General features: G+C 32.4%; 3 protein-coding genes across 9 annotated transcripts; 1 reads left to right on the plus strand and 2 right to left on the minus strand.

Moving 5' to 3' along the window:
* Positions 1-622: 622 nt before the first annotated feature.
* LOC123913310 (protein NLP9) lies at positions 623-6,261 on the plus strand. 5 transcript variants are annotated; one of them, XM_045964013.1, is made up of 7 exons: positions 915-1,079; positions 1,384-1,419; positions 2,128-3,144; positions 3,286-3,330; positions 3,406-4,143; positions 4,515-4,638; positions 4,878-6,261. In XM_045964013.1, exons 3-7 carry the CDS (start codon positions 2,251-2,253, stop codon positions 5,816-5,818), a joined length of 2,742 nt encoding a protein of 913 aa, XP_045819969.1. In that variant the 5' UTR covers positions 915-1,079; positions 1,384-1,419; positions 2,128-2,250; the 3' UTR covers positions 5,819-6,261. The 5 variants fall into 5 exon arrangements, with proteins under 5 accessions (XP_045819967.1, XP_045819969.1, XP_045819968.1 ...); XM_045964012.1 differs by having other exon boundaries at positions 919-972; XM_045964008.1 differs by having other exon boundaries at positions 934-972; positions 2,142-3,144.
* Positions 6,262-6,443: 182 nt separating this feature from the next.
* On the minus strand, positions 6,444-11,458 carry LOC123913311. Of its 3 annotated transcripts, none has more exons than XM_045964014.1 (8): positions 11,134-11,458; positions 10,646-10,783; positions 9,320-9,421; positions 9,156-9,224; positions 9,036-9,069; positions 7,191-8,934; positions 6,908-7,004; positions 6,444-6,693 (listed from the first exon to the last, which is right to left on the minus strand). In XM_045964014.1, exons 3-8 carry the CDS (start codon positions 9,397-9,399, stop codon positions 6,657-6,659), a joined length of 2,061 nt encoding a protein of 686 aa, XP_045819970.1. In that variant the 5' UTR covers positions 9,400-9,421; positions 10,646-10,783; positions 11,134-11,458; the 3' UTR covers positions 6,444-6,656. The 3 variants fall into 3 exon arrangements, with proteins under 3 accessions (XP_045819970.1, XP_045819972.1, XP_045819971.1); XM_045964016.1 differs by having other exon boundaries at positions 9,320-9,380; positions 11,134-11,426; XM_045964015.1 differs by having other exon boundaries at positions 9,320-10,783.
* A 5,214-nt stretch (positions 11,459-16,672) lies between these two features.
* LOC123913309 (ribosome biogenesis protein BMS1 homolog) lies at positions 16,673-25,688 on the minus strand. Its single transcript, XM_045964007.1, has 17 exons — positions 25,273-25,688; positions 25,085-25,175; positions 24,415-24,533; positions 24,105-24,295; positions 23,757-23,967; positions 22,933-23,173; positions 22,170-22,570; positions 21,827-21,944; positions 20,927-21,117; positions 20,363-20,703; positions 19,618-19,717; positions 19,323-19,541; positions 18,405-18,644; positions 18,063-18,272; positions 17,709-17,978; positions 17,366-17,575; positions 16,673-17,161 (listed from the first exon to the last, which is right to left on the minus strand). Exons 1-17 carry the CDS (start codon positions 25,555-25,557, stop codon positions 17,006-17,008), a joined length of 3,594 nt encoding a protein of 1,197 aa, XP_045819963.1. The 5' UTR covers positions 25,558-25,688; the 3' UTR covers positions 16,673-17,005.
* Between the last annotated feature and the right edge of the window lie 1,826 nt (positions 25,689-27,514).

The following is a 27,514-nucleotide window of genomic DNA, read 5'->3' on the forward strand; positions in this document are numbered from 1 at the left end:
ATTGGTATGATTAAAAATTAGATTTTCATCTCTCTTTGAATTGAACCTATTCATTTTTAATGAATGAGTGAATAATTCCGGCGGCAACTTTATTAGTTTTTTTAGCAGTAGTTGCTACCTTTATATTATAAACAAATAAAAAACTTAAATCTTCCTATAAAAAAAAAACTAATACAAGAAAAAACAGGAAAAAAAACCGTGTTTTTTTTTTTGGATTGGTGTACTACGCGCGTACCACAAGTGTACCACGCGCGTACCCATTTCATAAAAAAAAAAAAAAATACTGCGTCAGTGCGTACCAAGAGAGTACCATACGCGTACCAGTACCCTTTACGTACCCGATATCAGTACTCGTCTAGAATGGAGTACCTGTGCAACATAGGCACCCAGTCACCCACACATTCAAACGTGTTCTAATGTCTTCGAAACTAAATACCTGTTGAGATATGTTAAATTATAATATCATTATCATAAGAATGATATATTTTGACTAATTATTATTATAAAAATAAGAATGATATTATTATTTGGACAATCTAGACCAAAAAAAAAGAATTTTGTCCAAATAACATTTTATAAATATAAATATAAGACCGTAGAGTACGGATGACAAAACATAATCACTAGGAGTCAGCTTAAGGTTCGAAAAAGATTAAAAGAATTACATAAAAAAGCATATCATTCCCAACATCAAAATCATTATCAACATCCTTAATGTGTCACCAAGAATAATTTTATGCTTACTTTTTATTTCTTTATCAAATATCATTGTCTAGCCATTAGATTCTATTTGAATCCAGGTGGTTTATTATTTCTATTACAAATTGACAATATTTATAATTAATTAATTAATTTATACAAATCTGAAAGCAACATATCCTACATTAAATACATATGTTTGGTTTAATTTAAATATATGTGATTATGTTATAATTATTATGTCCACAACATAAGATTGATAAGATGATTAAGGTGAGAGGTTGTTGTGGTGTGGTTGGTCGACCACGTTAACAACTTTCTATTTTTGTAGTAACCGGTTTATGTGAAAGTGCCGTACACTATCCTACCTTCACTTCTTTGTAATTTTCTTTTTATAGAAAATATCTAACTTTTTTTAATCTTAAATTTTTAGTACTTTAGATTATTTTAAGGTCGGTGCTTTGTAGGTTGTTGTAGTGCCAAGACATACTATTTTTCCTTCTCTTAAGGTTTTGTCAAAATCTTGAATTTTGATTTTGTTAAGTTTAGAGCATTTGGAGTTTGGTGCAATATTAAGTTTACATCATTTGGAACTTAATATGGAGCATTGTTAGAGAAAACAAATCATAGATTGTGTTTGCAAATCCTTCGTTTTTTTTTATATGCTGTATTTTTTCATTGAAGGAACTTGCTATATGGAGCTCGGATTCAAGCTTTCAGGTTTTTTTGTGAAACTTAATTTCATTGTTTTTTATTTATATAAATTTGTTTGATTGTGTTTCTTGTATGTTATGATGTTTATTATTGAATCTATTGCCTGTCACAAAGTTGGTTTCTCCATGGTTGGTTTCTGGATTTTCAATAATAAAGGGAAATGAATTTCATATTTTTTTTTTTCACCACCATCATCCTGTTCGGAGGTGAATTCTGGAATCGAGTGGTTTCAGCCCCTCCCGATTGCAGTTGCGGGGAGTCGAACTGTGGTCCTCCCTACCAAGTTCAGCGTCAATCACCACTGAACCAACTAACGATTGGTAAAGGGAAATGAATTTCATATTAAAATGTGAATGGATTTAATCAGCCGAAGAGAATGCTCCGTTTTTTTGTCTTAAACTCTGCAAATCTGGAGTTTGGCTGAGAGATAACTAAAGTCTAAGCAATGATTGTTTAGTTAGGATTTGAACTTGTGTTCTCCCAAACGATTCGACCAGTTGAGCTCATGGTTAATAGAGTTTTCTCTAAATTGTTTGCATCATACTATTTCTCTTAGGATTCATTTTGTTTTCCTAAAAAACTTTCTAATGATAAGATCTTCATTTTCTAATGTTTGTGGTCAAAATAAGGCTAAAACAAGTGTTGATATTTTAATTAATTTTTGATTTATTTTCATGAATTCTTTCCCTATGTTGAGAGTTTGCATATATTCAGTGTTAATCTTGCAGGACTACAAGATGCTGGTAAATTTGGAAGGAATGTTTGGTGCAAAAAATCATTTTCATTCAAAGGGTCTCTAACATTAGTTGAATTTCAATTTCAAGTTTTTTCTCCAACATGAACATGGAAGATCAATTTTCCTCAAAGGACAATGGAATAAGCTTTTGGACACCATTGGATAATGGAATGAAAAGTTCAATAACTTCAGATGACATGTTTAACAATATCTCTGAGCTTATGAACTTCGATAACTATGCCGGTTGGTGCAACGGTTCATCATCATTAATTGATCAAACTCTAACTAGTGACCTTTCATCATTTGCATATTCACCACATGATGGATTGAGTTTAGTTGAACAAATTAATGGTCCATTTTTTATGACAGATATTGGTGGAAATTATAGCTCCACCAGTTATGAGGAAAAAGTACTTTTACAACAAATGGAAACACAATTTGCTTTCTTAGATAATGCAAATGAAACAAATAATAATAATTTAGATTCACAATTTGATATGTGCAATTACGTAATGTCGAAATCGCCTAGTTGGTCACTTGATGAGAGAATGATGAGTGCTTTATCCTTCTTTAAAGAATCAGCTGGTGGAGGAATATTAGCACAATTTTGGGTACCTATAAAGTATGGTGATGAAATTGTTTTAACCACAAGTAATCAACCATATTTACTAGACCAAAAGCTTGCAGGTTATCGCGAAGTGTCGAGGTCGTTTACATTTTCTGCAGAAATAAAAATGGGAGCTTGTTGTCCTGGACTTCCGGGCCGCGTGTTTATTTCGCATGTTCCTGAATGGACATCTAATGTTGGTTACTATCATAAATCTGAGTACTTAAGATTAGACCATGCAATTAGTCACGAGGTTCGCGGATCGATTGCTCTTCCAATATCTGATATGAACTCTGAAGTTTCATGTAGTGCTGTGCTAGAACTTGTTACTACAAAGGAAAAGCCTAATTTTGATAAAGAATTAGAATATGTTTCTCATGCACTTCAGGTTGGCTTTTCTTTTGCTATACTTTGATGTTCGACAATTTTAGGGTTAGTAGTTATGTTAGTTTTCAGGGTTCCAACCCTCCTTCGGTGTCCTTAAATGTAGTAATAATGCTAAAAATGTATTTTCCATGACTTTTCGCAGCGTATGAATTTAAGGACTATTACCCCTCCACGACTTCTTCCACAGGTATTTGACAATTTTCCGAGTCTCTAATGTGTTTTATTTTTGAAATTCTTAAAGAGAACCATTTTTTTTATGCAGTGTGTATCAAATAACAAAAGAGCTGCATTAGCAGAGATAGTTGATGTGTTAAGAGCTGTTTGTCATGCACATAGATTGCCACTAGCACTGACATGGATTCCATGTTATTATAGTGAGGGAAAAGGCGAAGAATCTGAGAGATTACGGATTAAAGAAGGCCGTACAACAAATTCTGATGAAAAATGTGTGCTATGTATTGAAGAATCAGCTTGTTATATCAACGATAAAATGGTAGAAGGATTTGTTCATGCATGTTCTGAACATCACCTCGAGGAAGGACAAGGTATATCTGGGAAAGCTCTTCAATCAAATCATCCATTCTTCTATACCGATGTGAAAGCTTATGATATTAGTGAATATCCGCTTGTTCATCATGCACGAAAATATAACTTGAATGCTGCTGTTGCAACTAGGTTAAGGAGTACTTATACTAATGATGATGATTATGTGTTAGAATTCTTTCTTCCTATCGATATGATAGGGAGTTCAGAACAACAGCTTTTATTAGACAATTTGTCCGATACTATGAGGCGAATTTGTAAGAGTTTGAGGACAGTTTCAGAAGGCGAATTACGAGGGATAGAAGTTTCTCAAGATGGTTTTCCAAAGGAAAATATTTCAGGGTTTTTTCCAATGTCTAAGGGAAACTCTCAGATAGCATTTAGCACTGGTGATCCTGATTTATTCCAGATGCCATTGATGGCAGCTAATAATGGAATCCAAGGTTCACATAGTCAGGTATATTTGACTTAATCTTGTATACTTTCATTCTTTTGAATTTAATGCGAAATGACTGATTCATTTTAGGAAGCATTTATTTTATGTTAGTATGAATCATGGTCGTGTTAGAACAATAATAAACAGATAAGGCACGATATTTGATCATGGAGTCCGGACAATTGTGTCAACGCCTCTGGCTTCAGAAGCTTAGTGACCTACTCACTTATCAGTAAACTATGAGCCCTGCCCGACAGAGTAAATGGAGGAACAATACTAACTGTCCGTATCACACTTCATTTGTTATAAAGGAGTGGAATAGTGAAGCAAAATCCTTAATTTAATGTCTTTTGGAAACGTGATTTTGAACATTGTAGTGATTTTTCTTATAGGTAACAAGTGAATCGAGAAAACAGGCTGAGAAAAGGAGAAATGCAGTGGAGAAGAATGTTAGCTTGAGTGTTCTCCAACAATACTTCTCTGGTAGTTTGAAGGATGCTGCGAAAAAAATTGGGGGTGAGACACTGTCAATATTTGTGAAAATTTTCATTATATTTATTATTAGCCCGTCTAAATTTTTCAGTACTTCTCTGCTAGTTCAATTTCAAACCTAGGCGAAGTTCATTAACATTCTTGGTTTTACAAGTTAAAACAAAAAGTTAAATCGACAACATCTACAGCTATTGTTCTATGATCTTTTCTTAAAATGGACAAATTTGTTTTTTATTTTAACAGGCACTTTTTTCTTTAAACAGTTTGTCCGACAACTCTGAAGAGAATATGCAGGCAACATGGAATTTCAAGATGGCCATCGCGGAAGATAAATAAAGTGAATCGTTCATTGAAGAAAATACAAACTGTCCTTGATTCTGTCCAAGGAGTTGAAGGAGTGCTTAAGTTTGACCCTCACACTGGTGGATTTGTTGCAGGAGGATCAATCATTGAGCAAATTGGCACATGTAATAAAAATCTTATGTTCCCCGAGAAAAGCTCTGTAGAGAACTCGGCCATTAAGTTGGAGGATGATGGTGTTCTTATCTCAAATTCATGTGAGGGTGACTTGAAGAAAGATAATAATGCTTCTTCTGATGATTATATTCAAGACTCAACATCATGGCTTTGGACAAAGACTCATGAATGTCCTAAACAAAACTCTATAGATTCTGTTCTTGAAAAAGAGGAAGATCAATGTGGTTTGAACAATAGTAGTTTGCATGATATTGCCTCTAATAGTTCATTCTCATTGATAGAACTTGGTTTGGATGAAGGAAAAGGACTTGATGAACCTAACCATCCGACTTCTTCAAGCATGACAGATTCTTCCGATGCATCTGGATCAATGGTTCGTGGAAGTTCATCGGGCTCTCAAAGCATTGAGAACCATAAGAACTCAAAGATCAAATCAATTTGTGTTGATAGTGAATCGAAATTTGCCGTCAAAGCTACTTTTAGAGGCGATACTATTCGTTTCAAGTTTGATCCATGTTTAGGTTGTTTCCAACTATATGAAGAAGTTGCAACAAGGTTTAAATTACGGAATGGTTCATTCCAACTCAAGTATCTTGATGATGAAGAGGAATGGGTGTTGTTGGTGAATGACTCAGATTTGAAGGAATGTGTAGAAGTTTTGAGTGATAGTGGTACACATTGTGTGAAGTTACTTGTTCGCGATATACATGGCGATGGTAATAGTTGATTCTTCTCAGATATTTCGTATATGAAAAGATGCATGGGGCTTCAATGATACAGTTGAAGTATTGCTTGACAATGTTTTTTTCACTGATCACATCAGATTCTAAGACCATGCAAGGTGGATGAGTTTTCCTTTCAAGCCATCTAAGACATGAAAATTTTCATTTCTAGTTAAGATATTTCATGTGTTGTGTTTTTCATTGTGTTAAATTTTTATTTTAGTTCTTAAATCCTCAAATAAGATAGGTTGGAGTAAGGTCAAGCTTCTTTGGGGTGATTGATTTTACTTTTTAGAAGACATATCATAGAACAGTGTTTCACATGGAATCACCAGCAATAAATAAGCACATATATAGCTCTAAGTGCTTTGGTCTTAGTTTGTATATATTTCTACTTTCATGAGAAAATATGATCAAACTGTAAACAATTTCTACAGATTTGAGTCATCATCGCTAATCTTTTGGCTTTCTAGAGACATAAAAATTTCTCAAATTAATTTTAAATTATCATACTGAATATAAATATCTTTCTATAAATTATTTTACTTCTCTTAAATGGCTCCATTGTTTTGGTTTGAATTGGTTTATATCATCTCCAACGAGTTCAGCACAGCCGTTGAAGATGAATAATGGTGGTATGAAGATAAAGCTTTGTCCATTATATGAATAATCAGAAGAGAATTGTTCTATTTAATATAAAAATTGCTATTAATTAAAGAATTGAAAAACTATATGGTTATAAATTACAATGTAAAACTCCTAATTTGGTGAACTATATCCAAAAATGCAAAACCATTTCAAAATGCCCTTCTCTAGTTGAACCTGAAAGCTTGAGTTCCATTATCACGAGCCCATCAATATCCTCAGCCTTTCCATGCTACTGCAATGTCCAAAACGCAAGAGTTACTCATACTTAGACACATGAATTTGGCTTGTTTAACCCAATATCTATGCATCCAAATTTTACTTCACAAAGATGCAAGTGAGTAAAGCTTATTCAGAAAATAAAATCATGTCTTTCTTTTTACAGAATCATGAACATTATACACAAAATTTCTTGTTATGCAACTATAATTAAGGAATGTAATAAATACCTATCTGGAAAGGAAGGAATAAGCTCATCAATTGCTCCAACAATGGCCGGATCCGAATCTCTTTTGCGTTTCCTAGATGATGACTGTTCTTTTGTTTCTGCATGATATAAAGCTAGATAATCAATGCTGACAGCACAAGTATTAATTGATAAGTTTATAGCAAAACACTTAGTTAAATGTCATTCACAATATATTAAACTAAAGCAGTATCAATATGACCATACAACATTTTGTGGATAAATTGGTGGTAGTGGTAATGGTAGTAATGGAAGAAATTCAGTACCTTTTGCTTCTTCAATTTGCTTATCACGGTTGAGGTATGACCTCTTGATCATGTCTAAGTTTAGGCCTTCAGTTACAGCAAACTCTTCCAACATATGACCTATGAGATTATATGCAAGCATAGCGGTCTTATCACAAGCATCTTGGGTAGCAAGATATTGGTTCTTGTGTGCACTGTGCTTGGTGGGTATGGGTTTTGTCTCGTCGCAAAAATTAGATTCATCTCTTGGATCAACTTTAGTGTAAGATTCATAAAATTCATGTCTCTTGACATTAATATTTTCACCTGTTTCTTTGTCAGGTGAAACAACTTCAGAATTATAGTTTTTCCCAGCCATAGGTGTACTCAGCTGCTCTATGCTTTCTTCTTGGCATTGGTCATTACAGTTCTTAGGTTGAAGCTTTTCAGAATCACTTTTCAACCTTTCACCAGGTGCAAATGGGCTGTTCAAAATATTTTCCTCAGTCATAATGGTCGAAGGATGGAACTCAAATGGCATAAAATCACCAACACTTTCTCCTTCGTAGTTTGAATCTGTTGTGTTAACTGCTTCAATTTTAAATTGTATATTGTCAGAAATTTGATTGTCATCCTCATCCTTATTACCGTCACTGTCACTGTCACTGTCATCACTTTCTTCTGATTGCTCCATATAAGCATCCATGAAGTCCTGGTCAAATTTACAGTCTGGCAACAACTCTTGAACAATTTGATTTGTCTGAGCACTCACACTTAGTATACCGTCAACTTCTTCTTCAATATGCTTCTTCTGGAATGTTACATCATATGTGCTTTTATTAGAACACTTATTGACAACATCTAGGACCTGCAATAGAGACTTTGGAGTGTTATCCATATCACTGCACTCAAAAAGAAATTCAGTCAGAAGATTTACAAAAGCTGTTCGTAAGCTCTTATTTGCTATTGTAGTCGTTGGTTCTATGAGAAGCTGTAAATCTCTTAGCACTGGCAATGGCACTACTTCCTTTTTCCCAACAGACCATATAGCATTTATAATATCACTCTGCAGGGACATCACTTCAGGCGAGAACTGGTAAAATTCCTCTAAAAACTTGCTACCAAAACCAATTATCAGTTTTTGTGACAAGTCTGCTACTGAGATGGCTTTGGCTAATGGGTTTTGTTGTTCATTCTCATTTCCTTTATCAAGTTGAGAAAGCATCTTCCTACATAATTTATTCACTAACTTGATTAGATGGCCTCGTGTCCATCCGTGTTTGAACGGTTTCAACTGAGGCGTCGGTGCTTTAATTCCTTTAAGTTTTCTACGCATTGCAATCAAGGTTTCGGATGGTAACTTTTCAAGTCCACACAACACCTTTACTACAGAAGCACGATAAAATTGGGACCCAGATCCAGGTAAAATCTCACACCTATGTTGAAAATGCTGAGGATTGTTGAGAAGTTGAAAAATCTGTTTATGAGTTTCCAGTTGTTGCTGGTCATTGTGTCTTTCGCTACTCAGAACACTTGAAAGAGAACCCTTGATAATATTTTTCAAATTACCTCGAGTTCTTTCAAACTTGACAGCGTCACCACTAACTATCATAGCAAGAAGGTATAGACCCTTGGTGGTCAAATTATCGAGGCATGATAAAATCAACCTTTTTAAGTTTGGTATTTGGATAAAATCCATTTCATCCTGAGGGATACAATTCTCTCCTTCAACATACGGTGCTCCAAAGGCGTGTTTGACGTGAGTTCTCGCCTCTTCATAAAATAGCTGAAATGGTTATTAGATTATCAATTTATCATTCAAATTTCAAATCTTCAAAGAGCAATGCAAGTAACTGTAGGCATATTAATACAATAAAGGAAACTTACATCATCTTTTCTGAGTAAAGACTCGGGCAAATACCTGTAGACAGGAAAAGAAAAAAAGGAGAAAAAATTCATTAGAATGAAACCTGGTGACTAAATCATTTGAACAAATGAAGCACACACCTCTTGGTTTTGCGAATTTCTTTCAACTTCTTCCTCTCGCCATTTTTTATATGTAAGCCCAAAAACCACCTGCACCAGTTACATTTTAATGTAATTAAATTTAGTCAATATATATATATATATATATATATATAACACCAAAATAAATAAAAAATGGAGGTAACCTCTTCTTAAGCTTGGTACGTTTCTCTTGGCGCTTTACATCTTGCAAAATCGAAAATAAATCTGTTCTACCAAACTTCATTATTTAACTGATCTGATTCAATCTAAGGAAACTAGGGAGGGTAAGAAAATATTGAAAAAATGATTTTGGCATCTCTCGACAAAATTGACGGGAGCCATCACAGGTCCATAAGGTTTGGTTCGACGAATTAAATAAAAATTCAAACCAATCAAATATAATTTGGTTCAATTCAGTTATCCGATTAGTCATAAAAAAAACATAGCAAAAGCAAGATTATAGTTATACAAGAATTATTCTTTGCGAGTTGTTTTAAATCATTTGTTTTCCAATGGGTCTAAATGAAATGGAAAAGAAGCTAAAGCTGAAATATGAATATCACAACTTAAATTTGAATAATAAAAAGTGATTATAAGAATTAGTGGCGTTAGAAATTCTACACTATTTGGATATTGCAAGAGGTTTATATGAACTAGTGTCATTAGCATCGATAATTTTAGACTTTTAGCTTCACAGAAAGCTAAGAGACAAATTGCCTCTGATTAAAATTTGTGTTGCCACATAAGTTAGATTTAAAAGATATTTTCTGTAGCTATTTTTGTGACATTATAAACATCCCTGCACTATGATAGGATATTTTAGTGAGATATTGATGCTTTCTGATTTGAAGTCTACAAGGTACATTTAGAACACGGGGAATTATTTGGATTGAACTGAAAGTTTGGAAGAAAAGCTATTTTTTGTTGCAGAATGAACGAAGTTTGGACATGATGAAAGTCGCTCTTCCCCATTTGTTTAAAGCTATTGTTAATTTATGAGGAAAATTAGAATGTAATTAAAATCCTATTTACATTATATATAGCTATGTTGTGAATAGCAGCATCCATTGAGTCCAATTCCTTCCAGCATATTTCATATTCTTATTCTATAACTACATGTATGTATATCTATTAGCATATAATCAAAGTTGTTTATTCTAATTGTGTTCATGGACGGACCAAATCATTAACACAATTTCTCGGTAGAAACCAATACCAATAATAATTATTCACAATTAGCAACTAATACAACAAGTAACAACGAATGAATAACAATTAGCAACTAACAATACCAATGCACTAAGAATCACAAAAATCCCCAATTTTGAAGAACAACACAAAACCATGGAAAAACCTATGAATGATTTTTGTATTTTACAACACAAATATATTATTAATTATAGCTCCAATTAGAATGAGAGTCATATTTAAAACAAAAACCAAAACCTAAACAATAGAGTTTATAATATTTGAGATTTGAGATTCAGTACCTTGCTGTAATGTTCAGTGTTGGAAGCAAACCATGGGAAGTTGATTGGTGGATTAGATTTCGTGGCGGTTGACGGAGGAATGGTGTGGTCGCGGGAAGTGCAGTGGTGCCCGCAGAGCAGGAGAGGAGTTTAGAGAGCCTGGGCAAATATTTTAACCGCAAATTCAGAAAAGAAAAAAAATCACATAATATAGGTACTAGGTAGTAGTGATTATTGAATCATTCATGAATGTATTCAAATTTCATGTGCAACAAAATGCAATTGTAACTTGATCTTCATGAAACAGAAAGCAAGCTAAATTGAAACACAGCATATTCTTGGTTGGATTGAAATTAATCAATTTCAGAAGTAGTTTTTGGAACACATTCACTCTTAATCAAAGGATTCAGTATATCTATTATCTCTATCTATTCAATCAAAGAAACAAATCAAAATTTTACAAAAAAAACCTAAAACCTAGAAAAATTATAGAATTAAAAAATTTGTACCTGTCTGTAGCATAGAGAAGAGAGAGTGAGAGACAAAAGGGAGACGGAGATAGAGAAAGCTTTTGTGGTGGTGGTGGTGGTGGCGGCGACTAGCTTTTCCGGTGATGTGGTCGAGCAGAGAGAGAGAGAAAGGTGATGAGAGGCGAGTGGTGGTCGAAGCTTTTCCGGTGAACGCGTTTTGCACAAATGTGTGAGAGGGAGCAATACGGCGGCGATACGAGGGAACAATATGGCTGCGAGACCGCAAAGAGAGGTGGTGAGACGATTCGGCGGCAAAGGAATGGAAAGAACATAGGATTTAATGCAATTTTTATACTTCTATTTTGAAAAATCTGAACTTTTGATCTCTATTTTAAAAGTCAACTTTTTGATCTCCTATTTTGAAAAAGCCGAAGTTTTGATCTTCTATTTTAGATTTTTTGAACTTTAGTCCTCGAACTTAATTTGGTCAAATTTTTACTGATGTGTCAAACTTATTATTACAGTGGCAAAATGACAAAACGTTTCCACATCTTTAATTTTTTGACATAAAATATTTTAAAAGTATTAAACAATAAAATAATTAATTAATAATAATTTAAAAAATCAGTAAAAATAATCTCTCTCTCTCTCTCTCTCTCTCTCTCTCTCTCTCTATATATATATATATATATATATATATATATATATATATATATAATAAGTAAATCAGTAAATTAGTTTTCATCCCCTATTTTAAAAAATTAGTAAATTACCTAAAAAAAATTAACGATTGAGAACAAAGTCAATGAACGATTGAGAGGGAGCGAACAAAGACGAAGGATGTTAACACGAGCATGATTATTAGTGTTTCTGATTTCTTTGGGTGTCATGATTAGGAACCAACGTTTGCTTTTCTGACTTCTTTGAATAATTTACTGATTTTTAGTTAATAAGGTAAAGAGTTTTAATTTAGTTTTTTTTTAATCAATTAATTTAGTTAATATTATATAATGTAAAGAGGTTTATTTTATTGTTTTATAATTATCATTAATTATTTTATTATTTTAATACTTTTAAAATATTTGATTTTAAAAAAATATTAATGACGTGGAAATGTTTTGTCAATATGAAAACTGTCACGTCATTAATGAGCTTGACACATCAACAAAAGTCTTACCAAATTGAGTTGGGGGACTAAAATTCAGAAAAATCTAAAATAGGGGATTAAAACTTCAGGTTTTTCAAAATAGGGAGATCAAAAAGTTGGCTTTTAAAATAGAGGGATCAAAAGTTCAAATTTTTCAAAATAGAGGGATCAAAAAGTTGGCTTTTAAAATAAGGGATCAAAAGTTCATGTTTTTCAAAATAGGGGGATCAAAAGTGCATTAAAGCCAAAAACATATTTCTATTACCTATTTCTATTTGATTATTTTTTTTCCTAAATTTTATTTTTTTAAGGAGTGTGGTGGCTAGAAAATTCACGTTCGAATCCAGGCTCCTGCATATATAGTGAATGTCGCTATCAACTAAGTTAGTCTCACATGGGTCAGTTTGGTAAAAATAAGCTATAAGCTAGCTGATAGCTGATAGCTGAAAAACTAGCTTATAGCTGATAGCTGAAAAACTAGCTAATTGAAATTAAAGTGTTTGGTAAAATTAGCTTTTGAAGTGGTTAATAAATATGAAATGACATAATTGATAGTGGGTAGTTTATTTTTTAGAATGGGTAGTTATTAAATTAAAGGGTAAAAATGGAATAAAGTGTAAAAAGTTATAAGCTATAAGCTCAAACGCTACTTGAAATAGCATCTGGAAAAAAGCTATAAGCTAGTAAAAAAAGCTTGTTACCAAACACCTCTAATTTTTTGAAACAAGCTTATAAGCTCATAAAATAAGCTATAAGCTAGCTTATTTGTGTTACCAAACACACCCATACACAAATTTTTATTTTCTTTATTAAATAATAAATAAATAATGATTTTGAGGTTGTTAATCACAATCATTAAATTAATAAAAGGCAAATGCTAACATGTGTCTTTTAAATAAAGGCTCTTTAAATGAAATAAAGCTGCACTTCGCGAATCTTTTTGGAAAAAAAAATTAGATTGTATTCGTAGGGTTATTATTTGTTCGTTTTGGATTAATTTTGAGATAAAATTTATTCAATTCAAAAATAAATTTATTTGTGGTTCGATTTTTGGATGACAAGTTAAAAGATCCGATTTAATCCAATCCAAATATTAATATATTATAAAAACAATATAAAATAAAAGTTTGATTAAAAATTAATCTTAAAAAAAAATGTTAACATATGAATTAAGGACACATTTTAAAGAGTTAAATGTAGTATGATTTTCTTGGAACTTGTGTTTTCCACTTTTTAAACATTAAATTTTTTATTCATTTAATGTAGAATTCCTATTTATTGATACCTTAATACGTGTCTTAACATGTTAACATGACCCTGAATATTATGATATGTACTACCTCCGTCATAAGATTTCATTGAGAAAATTACAGAGATTAGGAAAGTGAATTGTAGTATTAAATTTGTTGACAAATTATTTTATTTTTACAATTTTATCCTTCAAGAGAGATAATGAGTTAATGATTTTTCTAGAATATTTATTATAGATTGTAGAAAAAGATGCAATATAATTAAGGGTATGTTGATAAAAAAATAATTAATGCCCTTGAAAATTTGAAAGATGTCTTATATAAAGGGACAAAGAAAAATCTCAATAGGGTTTTATATTTAGAGATAGAGGTAGTATTATGAAATTCTTTAAAAATTAAAAGTGATTATGAATATTATAAAGTGTATTAATGAAATTCCTTAAAATCAATTATGAATATTATGATTTTTTTTTGGTAATTAATGAAATTAAAAGAAACTATTGAGATATCTTTTGGTAAAAAAAAAAAAAAAAAAACTATTGAGATTGTGTTGAAAAGGGAATAGTAAGTAAAATTCAATTTTGTGAAATTTTTTTTTCTATCCCAACAATTGTCAATCTACCCCAACATTAATTTTGAATGGACGAATTTACCCTCATTTATAAACTAAAACCCTGAAGAAAAAAATTGGTTACCGGAACACTTTGAAAAAAAGTGTTCTGATATGTAAATTTTTTGTTGGTTAACGGAACACTTTGAAAAAAAGTGTTCAGATATATAAAAACTTTCTATTTTTTTTTTACCTGAACACTTTGAAAAAAAGTGTGTAGGTATGTAAAATTTTTCCAAATTTATTTTGTTACCTACACACTTTGGAAAAAAGTGTTCAGGTATGTAAAATTTTTCTAATTTTTTTTGGCTTAACTACACATTTGGTCCCTTACGTTTATTTTAGGTTTCAATTTGGTCCCTTACGTTTAAAAAGTATCAATTTGGTCCCTTACGTTTATTTTAGGTTTCAAGTTAGTCCTTTCCGTTAGTTTTGTCACTAACACCGTTTGAACAGTACACGTGTCAATGTGTCCAAGTGCCACGTGTCTGTCCACATATGCAAATTGACTGCCACATGTGACAAAATTGACGGAAAGGACTAACTTGAAACCTAAAATAAACGTAAGGGACCAAATTGATACTTTTTAAACGTAAGGGACCAAATTGAAACTTAAAATAAACGTAAGGGACCAAATGTGTAGTTAAGCCATTTTTTTTTTACCTGAACACTTTAAAAAAAAATGTGTAGGTATGTAAAATTTTTCTAAATGTATCTTCTCCTTTTGCATGGATTTGGTCTTAGTATTACATAGAGCCACAAACTGGACACAAGTTCCGTTCTTTGGTAGCTGTTCAGAGATATCTAAATGGAGAGACAAGAAACTATCTTCCTATCGAGAGAATGATATCAGAAAACAAAGACACTGTGAGTTCTAATTTCATGTCCTTAATTAAATTAACATGAAGGGATAAAGAATTCAAGGGATAAAGAATTGCAGATTGTGCTGCGGTCACCACAGTCACCGTTCAAGCATCCTGATGATTGGGTGGTTGAGCAATGAGCATCGACCCTGTGTGTCTAAACCCAACTGCGTTGACAGGGTAAGCTCCGTGATGAAATTTTGTTACCTGAACACTTTTTTTCAAAGTGCGTAGGTAACAAAATAAATTTGGAAAAGTTTTACATACCTACACACTTTTTTTCAAAGTGTTCAGGTAAAAAAAAATTAGAAAAATTTTACATACCTGAACACTTTTTTCCAAAGTGTGTAGGTAACAAAATAAATTTGAAAAAATTCTACATACCTACACACTTTTTTTCAAAGTGTTCAGGTAACAAAAAAAATTAAAAAAAATTCCAGTTTTGTACAATTTATTAAAAAGCAAAATTTGATTAAGCTTTCGACTTTTTCTTGATAGTACCCATTTTGGTACTAAAATTATTCCGTTTTTTTATCCTCATGAATCGAACAATACTATGCTATTTTCTATGCTTGCATTAGTACTATTTACTTTCTTCGTTGGATCCATTGGAATTTCTTTCGGCCAAGAAGGAATAGATTTGGATATATTATCTAAATTGTTAATTCCGTCTATAGACTTTTTACATCAAAATTCAATGAATTCTGCAGATTGGCATGAATTTTTTACAAATGCAATTTTTTTTGGTGAGTATAGATTTTTTTGGAATATTTATAGCGTCTTATTTTTTATAAACCCTTTTTTCTTCTTTACAAAATTTGAACTTGTTTAATTTAGGTCAAAATAGAGTTCTCACTCTATTGCTGATAGTCTATGAAATAGTCATATCGCTATTTCATAGACCATGATTTTCCATAAAATAAAAGAGCAAATTCAAAATATGTCAAAATATTACATTGAAAAATTTACGTTAATCCTATTGAACTGAATACGGTCGGTTATGTTAGAACTTTTTAGAAGCGCTTAGATCTTGATTGAACTCAAAATCTTAATAATATATTTTTGCCAAGTGTCTCTGAATACTGAACTAAATTCATGAGACAATATTTCTATAATTATTGAGAATAAATAAACCATATTGTATTAGATAAACATTAAATCTATGCATTTATATTTATATAAGTCGGACACTTTCACCTGAATTTAAACTTGTGTGTTTAAATTTCAATAGTATTTGGCACCTTCATCTAAAACAAGAATACTTAGTTTTAGTGTAGTAAGTTTTCTTTCAGTGTCAATACACGAGAGAAGAAAATGCTACAAAATATTCATACTTACATGTGTTCTGCAAGAACAACGAGAAGGAGGCAAGATACTGAAGTGAAAGTAAATTTGGTGTACCGTTAGATATATGAGAAAAATAGAAAAATGATATTATTTTTTAACAGACAAAAATGCCCTTAAATTTATTTCAATAGTTTAATTACTTGTTTACTCAAGATTTATTTAATTTAAAAATAACATTTTTATACGATTCAAATAATTAAATTACTAAAATGTAATAATCCAATTTAAATAATTTAAATTGATTTAGTCATTATCACATATCCATAAAGTAGGCTTGTAAGTGTAATGGGCGAATGCTATATATAGTATACTGGATAATTTTGGATAGAATTGTATAACTAAATAACACGTATAAAAAGAATAAGAAAAAATTCCTAGCAATAATGAAACAATCTTTTCCACAAGCAATAGTAAAAAATAATTAATATTCAGGATGAGTTAGAGAGCAAACTACCAAAGCCGCCATTTCCAAAACAGTCTTAATCAATGATGGCCAAGATACTTTTGCTTCCTTAACATATGCCTTAAGGGCACATGATAACATTCTCCTAATAATAATAATAATAATAAATGCTTTTCCTTTTTTGAAGGTAATAATAAATGATGGATCCATTTGCATTGCATATTACCAAAACTCGTTGAAATTCTGACCCTTGACAAGACAAAACTCAAATCAATTTTCAGAAATTCAAACCTAGGCTCTTCGACTTTTCTTATTGAGCTTGTCTTCTTTCCGGTATTTTTCTCGTCTTTCCTCTCTCTTGCGCTTTTTCGACAACTCCTCCTCTTTCTTTTTCTCTTTTTCCCAAGCTTTTTTCTTTTCCTTTTCCTTAAGGTTTCGTTTTTTCATCTGCAATAAATTCAGAGATAATGTCACACAAGGAAATGAGAAGCATTATATATATCAAAGCCGCATATAAAGAATGTTATTGCTACAGAAACATATGGAAATGATAAAAAATAAAATAAAAAATAAAAACTTCAGTTTAGACATATTTCCTAAGCAATTATCATTTTATTTTCAAAAAAAAAAAACGAGAATTTTTCCGCCTACCTTGGTATTGTTCATTAACTGTAATTGTTGAACAAGACCACGAATTTTCCGCTCATGAGATTCTTCAATAACACCCTTTTGCCTTCTCTCTTCAAGCCTAGGCCTTTTTCGCTTGGGTTGATGTTTAGGTTTTGATTCAAAGGGAAGATTTGCCTGTAGCTTCTTGGGAATCACCACTGGATTGAACTTTCTAGGCTTCCTTTCAATTTTCTGCCGAAATAGAAAGAAAAAGGTAAATAAGATAAAGAGGCTAGAGACACTACCGTAAGAGATGAGAAATGTCTTAAAACGCGTCAGGAGGGGGAAAATGAACATATGGTATTGGTACAAAACAAGAACATACCTTGTAAAGAGAATCTTTGTTTACAGGTATAGGAAGATTGTGATCTCTTCTCAATTCTGCAACAGTTCTCATTCCTTTCCAGGTCTGGTCGCGTGGCTGCAATGCTGTTGTTAAGGGATTATAAAACTGAGGAACTTCAACTTGAGTCCATGCTCGCAGGAAAACAATGTCACTCATCAGAATTTTGTCTTCAAAAGTACATCTAGCAATCCCTTCTTTGGTTTGCCCACCCTTCCTTTTTGGTTTGTTACCTAACTCTTCTTTTGCAACCTGCAGGTTAAAATACAATTGTCAGTAATGCAATTGTCTTCAAAATCATCAGTAATGCAATTGTCTGAGTGACAAGTCACTGACCTTCTTGATCTGTCCCCTAATCCCACTGACTGTTCGAATAGCCGCTCCTTCAAACCGAGGTACTTCAAGATCTGAAGTAAACATATCCTTGATAAGTGCTGTTTTCTTGAATATCTTGCACGGATAGCCAACCAATTTGATTTTCTTCATTATCCTTGCAGCGTGATTAAACTCAACAACAACTGCAGTTGCGGTAATCCTAAAAGTTGCCTAAAATCATATACAACCTTTTGGTCACTGAGCAGGAAAAGAAAACCATAGAAATACAAAAACAGCATCCACATTGAGAGGATCTGTAAATAGGAGAAGCCATGTAACATGAGCAAAGAATTGCTGCCTGACCTGATTGTTTGATAAAGTCTGAACAGCAATTATTCCAGTGTTGGGAGGTGCAAGAGGGCCCCAAAACATAGCAAGGCAATGCATGTGCTCTGGAGTGTATTTTAGCATTCGATGCCTTCCATTGTGATCCTCAATAGCATAAACTGGTGTTGTCTGGTAACGCCTCCATCCAACCGAAACAATAATTGGATCTCTAGTCTTCAGGACTTTCTTGTGCCACCTATGCCGCTTTAACCTGGCCTGAAAGAAGAAAACAAAAGTTTAAAAATGCAGAAAGGGCAAAGAGGGAAAAAAGGATGATATTAAAAGAATGGAAAAGATTAAAAGAATCAATCAACATGGTAATGACACATTAAACTGAAAACTGCTAACAACAAGCTGGGACATGTTTTTGAAGTCAATTTGTTTCTACTTGTCCCGATCCTTTTATGTAGAATGTAGATGGTTCATATCACCATTCATGTTTTTCTTTTCCTGACTGATGTATTAAATTTTTTGAATTTAACACGGGCACCTAATATATTACATCAGTCATCAGGGACATATGTTTGACCAAACAAATACACGTAAGTTATTTCGAAGCTGCAACAACAAAAGGAATTCCTATTGATACCATCTAGCACTGCCCTATTCCTAGCATAATTACGGAACATATACTCATTTTTATTCTTTGCAACAAAGTACCGTGATGTGTCCTTCAGAATTTTGCATAAAATAACTAGCCAATTAGAAGCCTGAATCAGTTGATTAGAAATCAACACACAATCCCCGAATGTTATTGCCCCTAATTGTAGACATCTTTGTAAAGAGGTTTCTACACTTAAAACAAGTTTTTTAATCTATTTCTATTTTAACTTTACAAGGAGCTATTTCTATTTTAACTTTACAAGGAGCTATGCTTCGAAAAGTTCCACTGACCTGCATGTATCCAACATTTTCCTCCCCTAAACCAACCCCTCCAACCAATATTGGATGGTAGGGATCAAAGTGTTCAACCATTTCATACGGAACATTATGAACCTCCAATCGTAAGTATGTCCCGGTTCGGAAGCCTTCTAACTCTAATCTTGTATCCTCATCAAGATCGTTCAGTTCAGCAATATTCGTTTGTTTTTGAAGCTCAATATCCTCCTTTAACTGGAAAATTACAAAGTTAGTCGGCAGCAATTCTATAATTTGAATATTGTCATTTGGTGTATGGACCAAGTTTTACCTTGTCAAGATAGTTACTTTCATTGGGTTGATCACGATGAATCTTGGCTTCATTTTCATTTCCAGTCTCTTCCTCTGGTGTCCCAGGGTCATCATTATATGTGGATTAAAATTAAGGTAACAAAAAATAGAGCCATTTCATGCTCAGAACTTGTTTTTGATGTAACACATCACAATCGCAAAAAACGGTAGTTTCACATCCCAATTGCTATCATACCATTTGCTGCAAAATTAAAATCACATAGCATAAAGTATTTTAAGGGACAGGAGCTTAATAAAGTTTTCTGTATAGCCCATCCACCGCTGAATAAGCTAATGACTTGTGCACTAAATAAATGTGGTTAAAACCTTTGAGCTTTGGTGGTGATGAAGTAGTAAAACAAGACATATATAAGTTAAAGAAGCCCCCACCACTAGGACCTAGATCACAGGTATAACACACAACAACGGAAAACATCTACCTACACAAATTAAGAACTTTTTACTATACCATTTTCTTGTCGTCTAAAAATAATTTGCTCATTCATTTGAGGCAGGGGGCTCAATCTTTGGATAACAAAAGGTATTATTATTGAAGTAACAATTCTACCACACTCAGAACCTTTAGAATGTGTCGTTCCCCCTTACTACGAGGAAATTAGTTTTTTTCTTTCTTTTTTGTGCGCGTGTGTGTATGTGTGTCCGAATCAGAAAGTAAAAGACAGCCATTCACGTTGGACAGGTATATGGAGAGCAAAAAAGGATATTGAGAATCAAATATTGCGCGTTTAGCAAGTTTCTCAAGCCTCCGCTCCTCAGCTACTGAATCAACTCCCATCTGTGTTGTTGTCGCATTATCTGTCAGATAAAACTTGTAGTTTTCTCCTGTTTCTAAATCTTCAAAGTCACCATAGACATCATCTTTCTCTTCAGTATTAGCTTTTTGCTGTGAATTTCTGAGTGCAGCTTTTGCCAAATTCCCAGACACAAAACGGTTGCGAATCTCCTCGTTATCTTTCTCATTCCATTTCTGGCTCATAAGTTTGACACACTTGGAACAATCCTCAGCGTCAACCATTGTATCATCCGGTCCATGTCTACTTTTTTGCTATAGTTTAAAAAGACACATGCATACACAAACAAAGTTCCTTAATAATGAAGCAAAAAAGCTGATATTCTGATATCCAGCAAATTTTAGAAAGTGAATTTTAGAATCTTTCAACATGCACATTTCAGATATTGCTATCTAATTGTTGCTAACAGGGGAAAGAAACATTCAAAAAATTACAAGAGCAATTGCGTACACATGGTGCTAGTAAAGGACTACTAACCTTTTTCATTTGTTCTTCTATAGGAAGAAAAAAGTCTTCGTCATCCTCACCACTATCATACTCTTCATTCATAGAAGTTGAATTATTAGTAGATTCCCCATACACGACTTGCTTCAAACTAGTAGCTTTTCGTGCGAGTGTTCTTTCAGCCAGCGACTCCTTCCACTTCGAAACATTTCCCACGTCATCTTCTGCGAGGAAAATAAAAAATTCATATAAATATAAAATATAAAGGCTCATGTACGCTCTTATTATCCATATTGACGGATCATTTTGGTAGAAATGAGTTGTTTTGTTTTTTTGACAATTAGAAAGGAGGTTGAAAGTTGCAAGAAATGATGTTAAATAGTTAAAATAGTTTATTTGTGTTTAGTAATAATATTTTTTATGAACAAAATAACTAGAAAGGTACTGTAATCCCCACACACCCACACACACAAACATATATATGCACTCCACGTCTCAGGATTTGATACATGTGAAATTGTCATTCAATCACAATAAGGCAGTGGATACTGTCCAATTTAAATCAGTGCACCCCTAGGCGGTGGAGCAGCCAGCAGTATAAGAATTTTTATCTATTATAAGTTGTAGATGGTTCATGACAGTATGTTTGAATCTCAGATTAAATTGTCAAAAGGTTTGGTTCGTGAAGTATTAGGTGCAAATTGTTTTTTCTAGTGCAGTTTGGTTAGCAAACTGTGTTTAAAATCAGTTCAGTTTTTTACTGTGTAATGTAATTCAGTTCAGTTTTGCAGTTCGATTCAAGTTTTTTTTTTTTTGGAACAGACCTATTAACAATACCTAGTACTGGGAGCATGACTACTACACATTTGTACAGCCAGAAAAGAACAGACAAGGTATAAACAAATCTTATTAATCAAAGGAGAAAAACTGCACCATCCGTGTCATCTTCATCCTCTTTTGAAGATTCTGAATCGGAAGATTCCCCATCCTCTTCTTCTTCATCTTCTTCTTCATCATCTTCTTCTTCATCATCTTCTTCTTCTTCTGAATCCTATTAATGAAGTCAGTCCAGAAATTATAAGTATTTCTCCAAGAGCATTCTAAATGCAAACTGACATACATATGAAACAAAAGTAACAACAATCTTCTTCATTAAAAAAAAAAAAAAAAATCACCGAGTCAGGGAATTCAATATAAGTTTAAGCTTGGACTGCAATTCAATGCATTTTAGCTTTGAACAGACACAAGTTTCCAAACACAAAACCTTAAGACTCACCACTAGATCACTTTGATCAACATCATTTCCAAAGATTGCTTTTCTCCTTTGTCTTCCATTGTGAAACTCAATCTGTTCATTTAAGTGGTTACCATTTGTAGTTTTACTGGCATCGCCATCAACATCAGGATCATGGACCTCATCGTCATCAGACGATTCTGAACCATTAGAATCCATTTCATTATTATCTTTACCACCCATACCAGCTACAGGCTGAGTCTCCAGATTTCCATCCTGCTCTACATCATTGTTTGTACCTGGTGCATCACCTAGAGCGTCTGGTGACACTTTTAGCCTTTGGCCAAAAAAATTGATGAAGCTATTCTCTAGCTTTTCATTGATTGAGAATTTGGTATCCTGAAGAGATTTCACCAACACCTCTCCTACATCCCTTTCCTTTCCTGTCAACACATAAAAGTACAAAATTTAATAAAAGAAAACACATGAATAGGGAAAGGGGAAAAAATAGGAGAAGCAAAACAAATAAATCATTGTGTTATGTGTGATACAACATAAAAATGTAAATAGTAATACGCTATTAACAATGCAGGTAAGGAGTAACATAGATGAGTGACAAAATTCCAGGACAGAAAAATACCTTAATTTATTTTATTAAATATTAAGAAAACTGAATGATCATAATATCATTCCAGTTTCAGAGATAAAGTGCATGAAAGATAAACAAGTCTGCCACCACATGATCATAACATGATTTAACTTTGTGAACATGGATAACATACATGAAAAAGAGAAAATGTTTAACCTTTGTTCGTCATAGCAGAGTTTCCATCATCAACTTTTGAAAATTGAACAAAGTGATCATTAATATTTATGTACACAGCATCTTTATCGTACAAAAGATCCCCAACACCAGACATGGGAGCATAAAACAACTTTTCTTTATCACGCAGTCCTTTCTTTTTGGCAGCAGATGGAAGAGGGCATGGATCGGGTAAACCAGTTGCATGAGCTAAACTATAATCACCCACTCCAGCTATGTGGACCTGATTTCCAAAATACAAATCACACTGTGAATATATATTTTGGCAGTGGGGGCAGAGCACTTCAAGCACTGCCTGATCACCGTATCACTAAAAACAGATGGTCAAAATTGATGGATTCTACTCATATAATATTAAATATAGATTATATAAAGTGCAAGTACTCAAAGTTTACGATCTTTTACTCATTCCAAAATTACCCAAAAAAAAATACTAGAATCGGTAGAATCCATACAAAATACCCGATTTTACAGGGATTTTGCTTTGATTTAGGATTCTACTCAGGATTCAGATCGTTTAGGGTGAGCAAAATTGCAAAATCCATGGATTTCACAATTCTACTCGCGATTTTGACAACAATCAATGGAAAAAAAAGACAAAGCATGTATAGTTCAAGTTAAAGGAGGAAAACAAAATGTGAACTTGGAGTTAACTACTATATTGAGAATAATGTAAATTATAGAGGATAATGCGAAAAAAATCTCCAACTTGTTGCTCAAAACGACCTCAGGTATCATTTGAGGACACTATTATTGCAGTCACCAAAAGCCACAAAGGAAAAAAATATTGAAACTGTTGAACGCACCTTATTGCCACTTTTCAAATTACAACCTCTAAGATAGCCATAAAGTGTGACTTTTCTGTCACATTTATTATTTGCATGCACTTGTTCAGGAGGAGTGATATCTTCAAAACGATCCACCAAAACATAGGGATGGGAAGTTCGCCAAGATAAAGGATGAAACTTCATGACTGATATGAATCGAGCAAGATTGTGAACTTCACGCTTGACATATCTGTTCAGTTAGGAAAGACAATATTATTAAGTAAAATGTGTACCAAAGATTGGCAAACACTACTAAACAACATGTCAGCAGGTGTAATAGAAGAAACAGTATATTAAAAAAAAAACCGATTTCTGGCAACCACTTACTTTCCATGAATAAGGCCAGATAAGTAAAACAATTTAGCTCCATCATATATTTCGGTCCAAAATCGGTGTTTGAGCCGTTGTTTCGTTTTCCTCAACTTTTTAACATCCTTGAAATGATCAAGATGAGTAAGAACCCCCATGACCTTTGGGAACCCATGAACTTGCAAAATATTGAGAAACTCAAATGTTTCCTGCAAGCAAAATAAAATCTTTAAAAACAATGAACCTGGTTCATAAAATTAATTGCAAGCAAAGTAGCACCCCATATAAACCATATTCACAAACCTATAACTTGTAATTGAGAACTCACCATTTCAAAACCATAACTTCCATCTATAAGAAGAAGTGCTAGATCAGCATACTTAGCCGCATCTATCATTCCATTGATATCATTTGGGCATTCCACAAATTGCAACCGCCTTTGCTTTCCTGACACAAGTGATCAAACATTTCCTTATCATTCAAATTTGAGTTCCCAACCATGGGAGAACTTATAAACTTGTTTGGGAGCTTTTGGAAACAGCTTACGAGTTACAACATATCCATAAGTTGTTTTCAGCTTATTTCCACAAGCTATCCTAAATAGCTTATGAAAACAACTTGCTGCTTATGTGAAACATTTTGACTGCGTTTAATCTTTTGTTATAGGAAAAAACTTATACACTTATATGATAAGTGCTTATTATATATAAACACTTAGGGGCCCGTTTGGATTTGGCTTATTTTTAAGCTTATAAAAAAAGCTTATGCAAATAAATAAACTTTTATGTTAATTCATCAGTTTTCACTAACAAAAATTGTACCTTTATAAGCTATTTTCTCATAAACTAGCTTGAAAAACATATAATAATACATTTTTATTTATTTGCATAAGTTGTTTTGCATAGACTAAAAAATAAGCCAATACAAACGGGTTAAGCTCCTCAGGTATACTATAGAAATAAACACATGCATATATTAATGAGCATGTAGTAACAAACCTGATACAATTGTAATTGGACCACGAACTTCAGGCAAGTTTTGCTTTGTATAATGCTTAATCAAAGACTTAATCAAAAGTGATTTCCCAACCTAAAATCAAACCCAGTACAAATACAAAATTAAACATCAATTAACCTAAATCCCAAAACTGAAACTTCAAAAAAATAAAAATAAAAACAATACACACCTGAGGAGGACCCTGCACAACAATGACAAAAGGAGGAGGTTCACCGTAACTACGATCAATAATAGGAACATGAAGACGGCGCTGTTCTTTCTCGGCGGTGCGTGATTGCAATCTTTTATTTTTTTTCGATGAAGAATATGCGAAAGCTTTAGGGTTTTGCATAATCTGACCGTCGTCATCGTCATCGCCATCTCGTTTCTTCTTAGGCTTGTTGGTCTTCTTCTTGGGACCGGCTTGACGTAACCTGTGAGGTTTGTGAGATTGATCGGCGTCGTTGACAGCCATTGAATCGGAATAGAGAGAGTGTAGTGTTTGGGTTCAGTTGGGGTTTAGGGTTTATATGGTTACAGTTTCAGAGATGCAATGCAATCCCTTTTGTATTGTGTAAAAGGTTCGACCCGGAAACAGTGGTGGCCAAGAAAAAATTTATTTTTCTAACCAAAAAAATATTAACTGATCTCGATTTTTAAAAATAAATATAAACTAGTATAATTTACCCGTGTCGTGCTATCGCCCGGGTTAATGTTCTATGAAAAATATAGATCATTTTTTTTCACACATGAAAAATATGGATTATTAAAATTTTAATATTGTGATTTTTTTAATTATTTGTAAAATTAATTTTATATTTAACGTAATAGTTTATTTAAATATGATAAAAGATCCAAATTTTGGAGATTTTAAGGAGAAATGGCATAATGGAGAGTGATACTCCACTCCCCGTTTCAAACTCACATGTTCGTATATTTGTTCTTTATTTTCATAAAAAAAAAGTCATTAAGCAAAAATTAATCTAGCGGTTAATATATATTTGTTATTAATCGTCATCTATCTCCTTTAGACATTTGCTTTCTTCAGGAGTATTTTATCTCATGTCCCCGTGTGATAAAATTTCACATTTGAGAAACAAAATGGGCCGATTTTAATTTTAATATTATTTATTTAAAAGTAATGAACAGTAGAATTGTTTGTCATTTGCTTGACACAAAAAAAATTTATATAATTTTTTTAAGCATATCTCATTTGTTAATGTGCAAATTTTAAAAAATGTATCTATTTGTTTTTATTTTTATTTGTTTATTTTACAGTGATGTATGGAGAATAAAAATAAAGTAATACATGATATTATTGCTTTTAATTCTTTTTTTTTTTATATATATAAAATCATTGTTACTTTCCTTGCTTTCAATTGATATCGTATTTTTTATATAATAAAATCTACAAATGTATGTCTCACCTCGTGTAAGTTATTTTTTGCTTAATTCCTCCATGTAGGTTATTTTTTTTTATCAATACCCCCGTATTTTAATATTTTATTTGGTACAAATCACTATGTATTTTTTTTTATTAGAAAAACCACGTTAAGGTAAACCATAATTAATAGAATAATAAAATGAAATAGAAAAATAATCTATGAAGTCAATTACTTCATTCCTTTTATATTTCAGACAATGACACATTTTTCTCTACTTGATGAGTATGAAGTTTAAGAATAATTTTTTTTAAGCATATCAATTTCTCAATTCCACATTTTTCCAATTCATTCTATAGTATAGTCATTCGATGAGTTTCTATTATTTTATCAGTGTATTTGTTAAATATCACATGAAAAATTAGACAAATAAAAAAATAATGAGTAAAAAAATAGAGTACAACATTTATTTATAAATAATAGTAAAAAAACATTTATAAGCATGATTTAAATCCAATAAAAAATAATATGAACAACAATTCTTTTTTAATAAGTAAACATATGATTAAAAAAAATGACAATAAAATATAAAAAATATAAATAAATACTTAAAACTCATACTTAATTCTAATTTGAATAACAAACAATATTGTTCTTCGGTATATGGACCTGCAAATAAAGAATTATAACTCAAAATTAGTACAATTTTCTGATTGTAGAATTAAAATTGAATATTTTATCCACTCCTCTGTTCCCAATCCACATGTTATTTATTCCTCGTAGTCATCTTCATCAGTCTCTGCAAGAATCTCGTAAATCACCATATAAAAAAATTAGATTATTATTATATATGATTAAGGTTAAAGTCAATTAGAGTAGTGAAGGTGAGAAGAGAAAATAGAGAAGGGGCGCTGAGACACTCAATGACCCTCACTCTTACATGTTGACCCGTATATATAGAAACTATAGTAGATTTTTGGTCCTTAATTTTTGAAATTTCCATACACGACCATTAGTATTTACGACCTTAGTATTTTGATACACGACCAT

Source organism: Trifolium pratense, linkage group LG3 (assembly GCF_020283565.1).
Source record: "Trifolium pratense cultivar HEN17-A07 linkage group LG3, ARS_RC_1.1, whole genome shotgun sequence".
NCBI classification, from domain to species: domain Eukaryota; kingdom Viridiplantae; phylum Streptophyta; class Magnoliopsida; order Fabales; family Fabaceae; genus Trifolium; species Trifolium pratense.